Raw genomic sequence first — 13,669 nt, 5'->3', positions numbered from 1 at the left:
TAAACACAGTATTGATGTAGCCAGCCAATGCTAAATCTATTAAGCAACAACCTTCTGACCGCTTGGGAATTTTAATGAAATAGCGAAAGCCGAGATTGATATGACACAAAACACGGAGAAGACAGGACCCTTACGCAGCAAAGGGTGTTTTTTCATTGCTCTTGTCTCAAAGAAATATGGCTTAGTGGCTTTTTTTTTTCCCCTTGTACATTGATTTTAAGAAAACTTCACTCCGTATCCAGCTTTGATGCAGATTCGATGTCATATATCGATGACCTGACAGAACAATGCCGGGTTAAACCTCTGTACATCAACACCCGTGACGTGCAGAAAGGGTAATGGCTACTCTCCAAAGGTAATTCATCTAAAGCATTTGGGACCTCTGATATTCCTGCTTGAGCTCATTGCTGATGCACAATGTCATACCATTTGCCCTGAATAACATAAAGCTGTCTTGTTATAGACACACACCTCTTCTTATCAAAGGACATATTTCCCCAGGAAAAGATGAAAGCAAGGCACATATTTGATCCACCTGGATATGAGTAAGGAGGTTTTTTTGTTTCCCTTCAGCCTTGTAATACACATTCATTAGATTTTATACAAAATGGCCATTCAGTCATGCCAAACTCTTTCCCCCAAACATTTTGCTTTTAATAACCTACTGTAGGATCTAAACTACAATAGAAGTGCAGATTTGTGGCGGAAGGTTGATGTCCAAAGACTGAATGCACATGGGGTCAATGGTCTGAAAGCATGCAGCATCCCAGGCAGAGCCAGGAGCACTCAAGTAGAGGCCAGTATCTCAAGCAGCGCTCAAGAAAAACCCCAACTTTTTCCACATTGTCTCATCAATACTATTTGCAATAAGCAGAGCATTGTCAAAGCAGAATATTTTATTTCAGATATAAGGTGTCCCTTTTTTTTTCCCCTGGAAGCAACATCTTTTACCCTCGTTGCAACATTTCTGGTTCATGAGAGGAGTAAAAATCAGAAGAGATGATCTACTGCACAGCAGCCTCTGCAACGTAAGTGCACCATTTCCAACGCTCTCTCCAAGTCTAAAGCTTCCTCCAGCAAAAGGCTGTACACTTACGGTCAAGTGCTATGTAATCACAACTGGCAGGTGTCTGTTCTCTGAATCCAGGCCATGTTTCAGACAATTAAGCTTGCAAAAGTCATGCTAGTTGTTTCCACCGTATCTTCAGCTACTAACCTTGCGCAGCACTTGGAAACATTTCAGAGACCTCTTCCTGTTTGCTGAAAAAAGAGCGCAGCTGAAATGTACTCTTAGCTGATAACTCAGCAGATAAAAACATTCCAGCCTGCCATACAACTCTTCACTCGAAGGACTTTCTATATGAGGATATTTGATATACCCTGCTTTAAGATTTACTGAAGCACATGATATGATCCCGTGCCTCTCACTTGCAGCCCTCAAGGAGAGAGGAGCCTCTTGAAGCAAAGCAAAGAATTCAGAGCCTTACAGACAGAAACATGGCTGCTTTTGGTAAGACCAAGGGCACAAACGAACACAGAGATGGGAAAAGACTACTTTGATAATGAGTTCAAGTCCCCTAAAACCTACAAGTGATGAAAAAAATCACTGAACCTATCAAACTCCTTTCTTGAAGCACTTAACTTTTTGCCTCACTTCTCCATTTCACAGTGACTTCTTCAGCTTCTATCACAAAAACCTGCTATGTTCAGGGCTGTACGTGGTCTGACCTTCCATCTCATTGCCCAGTGTCTGCGAATGCAATCCCTCTCGCAGCCACTCTACAGGTCACCTTTGGCACAACAGAGCTCCATTTTGCCCAATGCTAGTAGCAGTAATTTGCATCTTTTTCAGTTTATCTGCCACTTCCGTGACTGCGGATATCTGGAGCTGCAAACATTATTTGAGATGAGGTCTCATTTACATGTCTTAAAGGTGGAAATTCGTTCAACATAAAGAAGGGGGGGTTGGAAAGCAATAGGTTAATGAACATGGAAAAGCTCAAGGTAAAAAGCAAGCTCTGTATTTACATTTCCTTTCCCTGAAATGACAAAAGGCAAATCACTACTTCCCTCCCTCTGTCCACAACTACCTGCACATAGAGAAAACACCAACATTGGTGTAATGCTACCAAAATCAATGTCTGCACTGCTTGTTAATAGAGATCCGCGAGAAACAAAGCAAATCCCGCAGTTATCATGCCTATCAAAAGAACGTGAAGTTTCCAGCTTTATTCTGCAAGACTTCTGGACATATTCAAAGCAAAATTCTCTTTCAAATTAAACTTTTCCTATTCCTCCAACGTATTCATATCCCTTATCCAAAGCATTTCTTCACTAAGAAAATCCAGCCAACCACGAGCAGTTCCTGAAGGAAACTTATTTCACGTGCTGACAGCTCACAACTCAGGCTGGTGCATTTTTAACTTAGATGAGGGGAACAAAGAAGCAAATGCATTTCTGTTTCAAAAGGGAGCGTAATGCAAGCCAAATATTAGGCCTGAGAAATTAAAATTGTATGATTTGTGAGGTTTCCTTGAATCTTTAACTACTGTTCGTTTTTAGCATATTTATCTAAATGGTTCAAAGGATTCAAATTCACAGCTAAATTCACAACATACGTCAAAATACTCAATTTTGAGAAAAAGAGCTTAGAAAAACCGCCATTTTCTGTCTGAACCAAGTTAATAGGTGCAAAATGTTTTTAATCAGAAACAGAGATGAATATATTTATGCTAGATTTGACCGAAACAGGAGGCAGAGAAGTTTGGATGGGAAGGAAGAAAATCAGTTGGCAAGGGAAAGCATAAACAGTTTTTATTTCATTTTTTGCCTCAAACTTTGGACAAAAAAAACCCTACGCTGAATAGAGTTTGGACATTACCACACACATACACTCCCCTGCTCTGCCTTGTTACATGCTTCCTAAGGGATACTTGACAAATGCCTATAAAATCAACAGAAAATCCAACTCTAACATCTTCTCGCTGTGAGCCCACACAGCCTGCTGCCGATCATGCAGACCATTTGGCAAGCGCTGGGTCTGCAGGAGAGCAGCTGCTCCAGCCACTCTCTTCCAGGAACATCAGAGATATGAGGACTTGGGGAAAAATTAACCAAGTGATCAAAAATGGAATAAAAGATGTTAAGAGTTTTTCTTCCCTGTAAACATCAAACCATCCCTTGTGCCAAACTGACTTTAATATTGTTCTGAAAGTGGAGATATTGAAGACTCAAGCCACTAAAAAATAGACAAATAGTCTAACGCATCCACAGCATCAGACAGAACTTGCAGTGTAAGCCATGGAGGGAGACAGAATACAAGGCAGCTCGAACACAGGTGCATACAAATAAAATGTACATTTCTGTACCACAAAGCCCCAAAATGGAAGTTTTAATATTATTCTGCCTATAGTGACCATGGTCAAACCAGCACCCAGATCTCCATGCACTGCATGGATAGAGCAGCTCTGCCCAGCAATGCTGCTTGAGTGCAGCACTGAGGCTCCTTAAGCCCAGTATTTACCCCACAGCCACTCCTGCAGTTAATGCACATATTATCCACTTTCTGCAAGGGCAGTTGGATGGAGCCCTGAGCAGCCTGACCTAGTGGCTGGCAACACTGCCCACAGCAAGTAGGCTGGGACCTAATGACCTTTAAGGTCACTTCCAACCCAAGCCATTCTATGGTTCCGTAAAGTATTCCGAGGTGCCCACGATCTGGACTCCAGGATAGTTTGGAAAAAGCACATGGTGGAGGAAAACAAACATAAACACACGTTCTTGAAGAAATTCAGAAGCCACATTGCTTTCAACTTGAGTGCACGAGAAATATACATATTTAAACAAAACAGTAACAGAACTGGAGCACATTAGCCTGTTCCTCCACCACTATAAAGCATTCTTTAAGCTGTGATCATATTCTCTAAAACAGTTCAAGAGCTTTTCAGGCATTACATTATTTATTTGGAAACATCAAATATTTGTAGTTCAACTTCCCGTTTCTGATCTTGATTGGTCCCTTACCTAACCTACGTCCATATATTTCCCAGCTGACCCTGAGGGGCTCCTTTGATTTAATGGAATTTTTGCTTTCTCTCTAGAAACCTCCCATTATTCCACTTAGGGCAAGGATGGAGCCCCACTAAGCCATTCCCACAACAGAGCCTTCCCTGCAGTTGCCCACCTCTGAGACTCAAATTCTTTTGCCTTAAATATGAGAGATGGGTGCCAGCCTTTGCAGAGGTGAATATGCTTTCACAGTAATGCTTTGTGAAACAATACAGCAATTTGGTACTCTGTAATTTCAATCAAGACTCACCAACTGCCTATTCAGGAGAGCTATTACTCACAGCATCACACTGTGCATTACTGAGAGGTTTGCACTGCTGCAAGCATCGCTCACACTGTGTGATATGTTGTAAGCGTGAATGTTTGTACAGGGCATGAGGCAGTACCCACTCCTCCCTATAAGGAACTGACTGCAAAAGGGGATGCTTCAAAACTCGAGGAAAATCGCATGCTTAAAGTTAAGTGTGTGCTTACAGAACCAGAGTGATAGGAGCTTAAGAGTCCACAAGGCTGTTATCCTCAGCTACTGATTTAATGAAGGCAATAACCCAGAAAGTTATTTCCAAACTTCACTGCAAAATTTACCAGAACCTTCTATGATACCACAAACACACACATGGAGCTGTTTGCATCCTCTTGATCTGGTTTACTCTGTTATTACCAGCCTTGTTCCAAATTAAATCAGCCTTACGAAACACAAAACTGCTTTACCCCATTTCTCTATTAATGCCTTATAATGACCCTTTCATGTTCCCTTCTCTTTGGCTTGGCCTTTTTTTTTTTTTTTTTTTTTTTTTTGGCCATTTCAAAAAAAGCTTTAACACTCCTTCCTTCATCTCCAGAGCAACTCCTTTCCCCTGAGCTTGCTTTGTTTCCAGTTTTGATTTTATACTCCCGTGGTAGCATTCACTCTTCACATATTTGTTTACAGAACAAAAGCCACCCGTCTTTAAAAGCACTGTGGAGCAGAAAACACCCCTTTTAGGTAATTTTATTCAGTTGTGCCAATAACAACAGCTATCTCTAGTCAATCCTACTGTGATGTGCAATTACTTTCTTGGAGCAAAAAGAAGACAGAACAAAGACATGCATAAAATGTTACCTTCCGAAGATGATGTGGAAACACACAGAACAACTCAATTATGTTTTCAGACCTACATGGCATGTAGTGCTGATGAAGTACAGACACTTCTGCAATTTTCTTTCCAATCAACTAAATTTCTATTAAAATGGGCTGGCAACGCTTGTTACGCTAAAGAGGACTACAAACACCGCCAACTAAGGCGCATATAGGTCACAAAAGCTGTTTGTCTCCAAATCTTTGTTGCTTTGCACAGAGAAGAAAAGAAATGCAACTTGTTCCCAGCAAAACCACCGATGTTTGAAAGACATACGAAGGTAACTTACAGACAGCAAAGGGATAGCAACCTTCCCAAGAAAATCAGGGGGTTTATCTCCATCTTCATCAAACACTGTCACTTCCAGAACGTCATGAATATCTTTAATAGGGCTGAAATGAAAAGGGCAGACACAAACAGTGATATTCGATACACATGCAAGCAGTCTTCCCCACAAAGATCTGAGAATGCTGTTTTACTAATTAAGTTTGTATTACCTTGGAGTATAAAACTAGAATTTAATTAAATTCCAAAAAAAAAATTGAATCAAATGATGGATATTCCCCAAGCTTTCCCCTCGTGTTGCAGTCACATAACTAGGTGAAGAATAAACAACTACCAGACGGTGACATTTTTTGTGTATCTGTATTGATGGTGACAGTGGATTAACTCTGCTCTCAAACAGAGAAAGCTGGTGGCCAGGAGGGGTCCAGGGCTGAATTCAAAACCAGGCTCCAGGACACCGAGCATACATGAAAAATCATCCAGGAAGCAAAACATGCAATTTCATCTGACTTGAGCTATTATGCTCCTTTTAAACTATTAGCAAAACCAATTACTTAAAAAAATAATAAACCTAACAACCCCTAATTAAAGGCCAAATGTACAATATTTTTATTCCATTCAACCCTAACTTTCAACCAGTGCGGCAGCAGGCGCTCAACACTGAGTATTTTATCAGATCATCAGTAAATCAGTCTCATTTCAAAAATGTTACACATGTGCTTGCAAAACCTGGGTAACCGGAGATGATTTATGAGTTGCCTTCATTATTTCCTCTTTTCCCTCCACCACATGCTAGAATTAAAGTAAGAGGCACATGGCATAGTGCCTGCTTGTTATTTATATCAGTGCAACTATCCTTCCTAGAAGGCTGTCTCAGGGCAGTCCTGCTCATGAAACCTCTCCCTTTGGCACCATGGAGATGCTCTTTGCAGAGCAGTCATGCTTGAAGCCATCTGCTTGTCCCTCCACCTAGCAGCCATAGCGTATCCTTCAGTGTGACCCAGGTACTATCTGCACTACATATGCACTATTTACAAGACCTCGTCTTTAAAACACATGAAAACTCCTCACTTCAGACACCAAACCTCCACATACCCCTAACAAGCCATTACAACTTGCCATTCATTATAGCAACCAATGGTATGAAATATTAAGAAACCCACAGTGTGACACAGATAAGTGTGTTGCAGAAAATCCAAGTATGACGGGAAAGGCTCTTTGGTGGTATCGAATGCTCCATCTGAAAGGGATTCACTCTGAACAATCCACTCTGCTTTAAACCATTTCCAATAGCTTTTAAGTAGTTTGATCTTGACTAAAGGGCTGGGGGGTTGGGGGAAAGTAAGGAAAGTTATCCCAAGAGAGTTATGAGAGCCTGCCTGGCTCTGCGCATTTGCTGCTTAGAGTGGCCGTGCACCAGCAATAAGAAAGTTAGTGATGGCCTGCAGCTGACATTCCTGAGACCCTCAGGAAGTGTAGAAACAAACCTTCTTTTAAAAAAAAAAAATAAAATGATTCGGGATTCTTATTAAGGTTTATTTTGTTGGCTGAACATCCGAAAAGACTCATCTGTTGGCACAATCACAGAGTAAACAAGTGGGAACTTCTTGAAAACAGACAAAGCCAAGGAAAGGACTCCAAGAGACACGCATTCAGCTGCATCCATGAATTTAAACAGAAATCCAGCAAAGTACTTCTATCAAAGAGATCCGATACTTTTTATTGTGTTTGCATCGAGCTAAGTGTTTTGGAATGTTGCTTTTGCAAGGAACCTGTAGTTCTCAAACTGTGTTTCCAGAGAGCTGTAAACATTACAAATACCCAACTGCCAGCCCTCACTGCTTTCTCCTTTGACACGGCCTACTACAACCTTGCAGATATTTATTTCAATCAGATCTTCACAAAAACCTTTCAGCATAAAAGATAAACTATCTGACTGCCTATAACTGACCTATCACTTTTTCTTACTTGGGAATTCACCCTCAAAACACACACATTTGCTTTCATAAAAATCTAAGCTTCTAATTTGTGTTAAGCCATCTTTGGTTATAGTTTAAATTCATAAGACACAAGCAGAAAATCAGAGCTTGTGTTGTTCCTGTTGCTTACAGATTAAATGAGGTATTCTGCCATGGTTCAATGAAACATTTTAAATTATGGAAAACGTAGGCGTGAGTATCTGGTCATAACTTTCCATTATATTATCTCTTGGATCCAGATACAACTCCATTATGTCCAGTCATGATTCTTTCTATAAATATCACAGTAATTCTTGTCTTAATGACTTCTATTAATAAACTCCATGCAAGAACTAGTAAAAGGCAAAAAGCTCCAATTGAGTTATATTTGATATTTCCCCAACATCCTCTTCTGGCTATGAAAAAATGACGTATCTTACACTTGACCTTTGTATTTTTCCAAAGTCAATAGCTTTTATAGATAAGCTGCTAACAGTTTGGTGTTTCATCATGTTTTCAAAAGCAATTCACTTACAATGTGAAAACTTTGTTCCATTCTGGATTGAGGTTCTTGTAAACGGTGTGTGTTTGAAGACTGTCATTTCCCAGCTCCAATACACAGAAAGGATCACTTTTACCTATGGAAAAAATCAGACTGGAATTAAGAAAAGTAAGAAAAGTAGACCAGTTATTGTAGTGAATACACACTCTTTCCTTGTAGTACAGCCATAGAACTTGACTGGCCAAATATAAACCCACTAAGGTAACTGGAAGTGGCCTCCCACTTGTGAAACGACTTGTGCTAAACTAACAATACCACCAATGCATCTTCAGTTTTGAAATCAACACCACCATATAATCCACTCAGGTGTCTTCACTCTAATACTTGAAGTCTGAGATTTACAGACAGTAATCTCTAAAGCTGTTGAGCAAGAAAAATCTGCTCAAGTCAACAACTACTCAGGTGACATTATGGAAGCAGTACTGTTACTCTGACTCAAGTCAGTATTGGGGCTTTAGTTACAGCTCTTACACCCTTGTTAGAGTGTGTGGTCTTCTCCAGTTGATTAGAGTGAGCACAATTAGAGCAATGTGGCATTGTGTTTGTGTAACAGCAGCAATTCATCAGCCAATCCCACGTGAGCAAGTCCTTGAAGCTAAGGAAACCCTACATGGCATTGCAGCTTCTGTAAAACCCAAATCAACTAAAAGATCCAACTGCAGAATCCAGGTGTGAAGCAGGAAGGGTATTTAAAACCAAAAACCAAAAACCAAATAGAGTAGACAAAACAAAACCCTCTTTAGAGAATGATGCTGGTATGGTACATACTACGTTGCAGAAGTTTGCTAACGCATTAATATATTGTTTTGATAAAGCACATTGCATGAATTTGTAGCTCTCACAACATAATGCAGTTTACATCATGAGCAGAGCTCCATTTACCAGTGTCTGACTCAGTATCTGATTTAATCTCATCATCAGTTTTCATAAACAATTCAGCCACAGACAATCCAGCCTAACTTATATGTATGCAAGTAAGTATGGCAGCAATGCAGGGATTTAGGTAGTGGGCTGAAGATACTAAAGCCAAAGCTTTAGTTTTTTTATCTTTATTTTTGGTACTATTAGTGAAGGGCTCTTAAGGTTCTCACTCTTAAAAAGTTTATGAAATAACACGGAATCTTGTCAGTATATAAACAGTGGGTATTGACTAGTCAATACTGGTAAAATTTAAGAATCGCTTACATTACTAGAATCTGCTTGTCTTCTTTTCAGCTTACGTACACATTCCCTATAAAGCAGTTCTTCAGAGAAACTGCTTGAAATGCAAACTGGTATATGCCAGAAACAATCCCACTGTATAATTTGATATTCTGAATGCTATTTTTTGGTCAGCGAGCAAATGCAACATTTGAGAAGAACTCCCATGCAAACACCGAAAACATCCAACAAAGCAGAAAGTGATTTTCACATCAACAAACTATTATCTAGGAATATTAAAGTATGGAAGGCTCAAACTGGGCTGGATATGCATGAACAAAGTCTACGTATTCGGTACATCTATGTTGTTTCCGTGGGATAGAGTGCCACAGCACTGACATATACCTGCAAACAGAATTCCCAATCACACTAAGTCAGGAAGGAGGTAAAAAGTGGCACAGCACTTCTCATCTCAAGCAGTTTGCATACCTGAGACTTGTTACTGCCATGGACAGCACAGGGAGGGGATGCCACCTGCTCAGACAGTTCCTTTATTAAGCCCTTGGAAATCTGCGTGCTTCTTATTGTCTCCACAATTATTCCTTTATCAGACTTTTAGCCGGACTTGGAATTTACTTTTATCAATAACAATAAATCTGAGCAGTCTCCCTGGTAATGCAGGAAATATGGCACTGCTCTAGGAGGGCTCTATTATGGAAGCCCATAATTGCTGCACTAATCATTTATGAATGGCTCAGAACAGATAATTAATCTTTATGTCTCTCATTACATGATCAGAAATTATGCTATTTTTACCTAAAATGGCTGCATCCTTTTGCAATTTGGTGGGTCTATTACAGCATAATACTAGGATATTTTCAGCACTGCCATTGAAAAACAATTTGTCATTTGCTTCATGAATCAGGCTCAAAGCCTGGGTTATTTTGAATATAATGACAGACTGAGTAACCTTTTCCTTAAGCAGAATTTCATTCTCTGCTATGCACAAGGAATGTGTGTCACAAACCATGTATGAAAAGTCTTTGAATCTCAGAATCAAGAACCTGTGTTTCTCTTCCAGTGTTCATTATCCAACCACATGCTCCCGGTTAAGAACTGAGGGAAAGGGGGCCAAAATCCATCACTGATGCAACTGCATTAGGATCAGTGAAGTTTTCCAAAGAGCCCATGACCTCCTAAGCTCAGTTCTTCCCCTCAACACAGCACATGTTTTGATGCAGCACTGTCATCTGAGGAAGGTCCTGCTTTGCCATTGCAAAGTTACTGCACAAGCTACCTTCCCTTATGGGAAGGCTTTTTTCCTTTGTTTTCAAATTAAATTACTCAGTTCTTTGAAGCACCAGAATCTGCAGAAATCATCTCTCCCAGTGCAAGGGAATTGAAACTGAAACAGTGTCATGATTAATGCCAGGTTTTATCCTTTGGACCTTATTTTAGGAGCAGTGTTCTCCTACATTACATTGTCTGCATGAATTCCAGAGAATAGGGCAAGAGCGTTTTCTCTCTATCATCTTTCTTGCCTTTATCAACAAGCTATCTCTGACAAAAAAAAAAAAAAATAAAAAAGAAGAAGAAAAAGCAGCAGACTGTCAGCAAACACACAGCACACAATGCCTTGACTGTGAATTACGAGATGCTGCAAGATACAGAGGGGAATTAAAAGTCTCCAGAATCCTGGAGAAGATGATAATAAAAATAATAATAACCTGGCAGTCACTACAGAGAAATATCAATTGTCCAGCCCTTCCCTGGAGAAACAATATGAAGTTGTATTTTTAACATGTGTTAGTCTCCATTGCTGCCAGGACCAGGAACCACTTGAGGTAAAGCACAGTGGAAAACCTGTCCTTCCCTTGAAGAGACAGCCATGAAGATCACTACAATTGAAGCCTCAATTCCCTATCACGGGTGAGCTTTCTTTTTCAGGAGAGAGCCCACAGTACCACCCAAACCCACGTGCTCAGCGCTGTGTCAGATGCCCCCAAATCCCTCCTCCTGTTCACAAATTCACGCTACACCCAACAAAATTTGGAGAGACATATTTCAGAAGGCCCCCTTTTAATTTGATTAGGACATCCTAGATTACTGGCTACCTAGCATAAATCCAAAAGGAAACCTGACCTCCAACCAGTAGCCCCTTCCCACATATTTGGGCAGTGCAAGTCAAAGATGCCCTCAGTTTCTTGGGGCAGGCTTCACACTGCAGAGAAGCAATGAGATTTGCTTTCCTTTGTTCAACAGACAGTACTGCATAGAGTGTAAATAACACTCAGAACATACTATCCCATCAGATGCTGGAAAACAGAAATGGAATACCTGCAAAATCTGCTGCCAGGAGGTCAACTGCTTTTAAAACTTTGACCTGTAAGAAACCAACATCCTTCATGTCTCTAAAGGAATTCTTTATACTCTGCAAAGAGAAAAACACTTAGTTTAGGATACGTTAAATTGTAATTTGGTAAGAAACAAATCGATGAACTACTAAATGGCTTTAGTAATATTCACTGACTGTTTCTACAGCACTTCAGTTTAGCAGCCAATATCCACCTACATCCTTCCACTATCCCCTTCTCAATGCATGGCAACCCTACATTTCATGACATCTCAAAGTAGCAGCTCTTAAGAGGATTCTGGGTTCACTTAAGTGAACCTTATTTCATGACGGAAACTGGAAAGAGCTCTGCTTGCCTATGGAAATATCATCTGCCTGTCAAAACCAAATATGGGACAGAGGTAGATCAGGAGAAGCAGCATGGGTTTAGGAAGATAGCACGCTCAATCCGGTCATCTACAAAATGTTATCACGTTCTCTGAATTCATGGTGCCTCAGAATCACAACCCATTTTACAGAGAGACAGGCTTATTCCTTTGCGCTCAGCTTTAAAGGACTGAAGTGTGGAAGCCATCAAATGACTTAGCCCTCCCAAACTGGAAAATTCAAAACATATCGTCCCAAGGGAGAGAAGAAAACTATTTTCTCTCCCTGATATTCAGAGTCTCTCATTCCTCTTGATAAGGTCTTAACATAATTCAAGTTTTCAAAGGAAAGCATTAGCTTAAAACCTCAACAAATACAAGCATCCAAATTGCTCCAGTCTATCCACCCTGCCAATCTACTTGTCATTCTAAAGACAATAACTATTCCAAGTAATAGTTTTCTGTGGTAAGAAACATGTTATTATGACTGGACAAATCTTATTTCTTTTTTCCCTTCTCTTTTTGTCTCGTTTTGGTCGCAGTTTTGGCTGGTTTGAAAAATGAAGCAGAAAAGGGGTTAAAAAAGAAAAAAAAAGAAAAAAGAAATGCAAACTCACATAGCGCTGTGCAATCTGTTTTCTTTCACTGGGGTCTCCCAGAGGGCAGACACACAGATCAGAGATGGACACTCCTGTACATGGGGTGACAGCAATCAGCATTATCAGGGACCCCGGATGTTTTTCCAGAGGCAGCTCTAAGTAATTTGTCTGTTTCATTGACAGGGCAGAAATGTCAACTTTACATCTAGAACAACAATGCCAAGGGTTAATGAATAAGAGGAAGTAAGTAAAATAAAGCAATATTTAATATTGATTTCAGTAGCAAGCAGGCAACAAAAGCATTGTGAAGGTATGCACATGTGTGTGCACATATGGAACTAAACATGGAAAACAAAGCAGCCTGTTTCCATCGTACTTAATGTTGGTTTTGCTTTCTGGTTCACCTAATGGTAAAGCAAAGGTAAAAGGTTTGGGTTGTACAGTAGAAAACTTAACTCTGGCCTGCCTCACTTCCCCTCTCAAATCCCCCGGTGCTTTGTGATGGATTTCAAAGAATTTTATTTCACCTGGGGGAAAAGGAAAGGGGCAAACACAAAACTTAAAACATTAGCCTAAAATAGATTCGTTGCTTTAAAGTCACATACTCGATTTTATGCTACATTATACTGTATGCCCCAATCTCTTTTACAAGCCTTACTAGAGTTACTTTTTCAGTTGTACTGTTATATTTCCCAAGGGGAAGGGCTGTCTTGAAAGCTCCCTCCTCCCCCAGTGCATTCTATGCATCATTAATCTAATTTAAAATAATAAAACAAAGAGAAACATTTGTGAAGAGACAAGAATAAAAGATAAGGATGGGCTAAAGGGGAGATCAGCAGACATCCAGTTACACGTGAAGGAAGCAGCTCAGCGCAACTGAAAGCCTAATCACCTTGCTCGGCTAAATGCCTTCTACTTAGAAGTCCAGTAAATGGAGTGGAAATCTGAACCTCTGTGGGTCCTGGCTTTCAAGAACAACCTAAACAAAAGTTGCAGATGATGGAAGAAACAAAAAAAGAAGCAGGAGGGAGAGGCTTTGTTGCCACAGTGCAAAGGGAGCCGCGTTCCTCCAAGGGACGGCTAGCGGATGATGGAGGGAGAGAGATTTCACTCCGCTTAATGCCTGCCGACAAGTTTTTATTTAAACTAAAACTTGTTAAGGTGTTGTCTTAATAGGCTAAAATTCCACAGGGTTCCCCCAGGTGGGTTTCTTCTGGGTAA

General features: G+C 40.3%; 1 protein-coding gene across 5 annotated transcripts in view; it reads right to left on the bottom strand.

Annotated features, from left to right (window-relative positions):
• MCTP2 (multiple C2 and transmembrane domain containing 2) overlaps positions 1 to 13,669 on the bottom strand; it is a 109,788-nt gene that overhangs the window by 45,644 nt on the left and 50,475 nt on the right. For all 5 annotated transcript variants that reach the window (XM_015873144.2, XM_015873146.2, XM_015873145.2 and 2 more), the window contains 4 exons: positions 12,467 to 12,653; positions 11,469 to 11,562; positions 7,965 to 8,067; positions 5,476 to 5,578 (listed from right to left, as the gene is read on the bottom strand). In XM_015873144.2, the coding sequence (XP_015728630.1) occupies positions 5,476 to 5,578; positions 7,965 to 8,067; positions 11,469 to 11,562; positions 12,467 to 12,653 (487 nt within the window). The remainder of the gene's footprint in view (positions 1 to 5,475; positions 5,579 to 7,964; positions 8,068 to 11,468; positions 11,563 to 12,466; positions 12,654 to 13,669) is intronic.

This window comes from Coturnix japonica, chromosome 10, assembly GCF_001577835.2.
Source record: "Coturnix japonica isolate 7356 chromosome 10, Coturnix japonica 2.1, whole genome shotgun sequence".
In the NCBI taxonomy this organism is placed as follows: Eukaryota; Metazoa; Chordata; class Aves; order Galliformes; family Phasianidae; genus Coturnix; species Coturnix japonica.
This window is presented reverse-complemented; position numbering and strand designations above follow the sequence as displayed.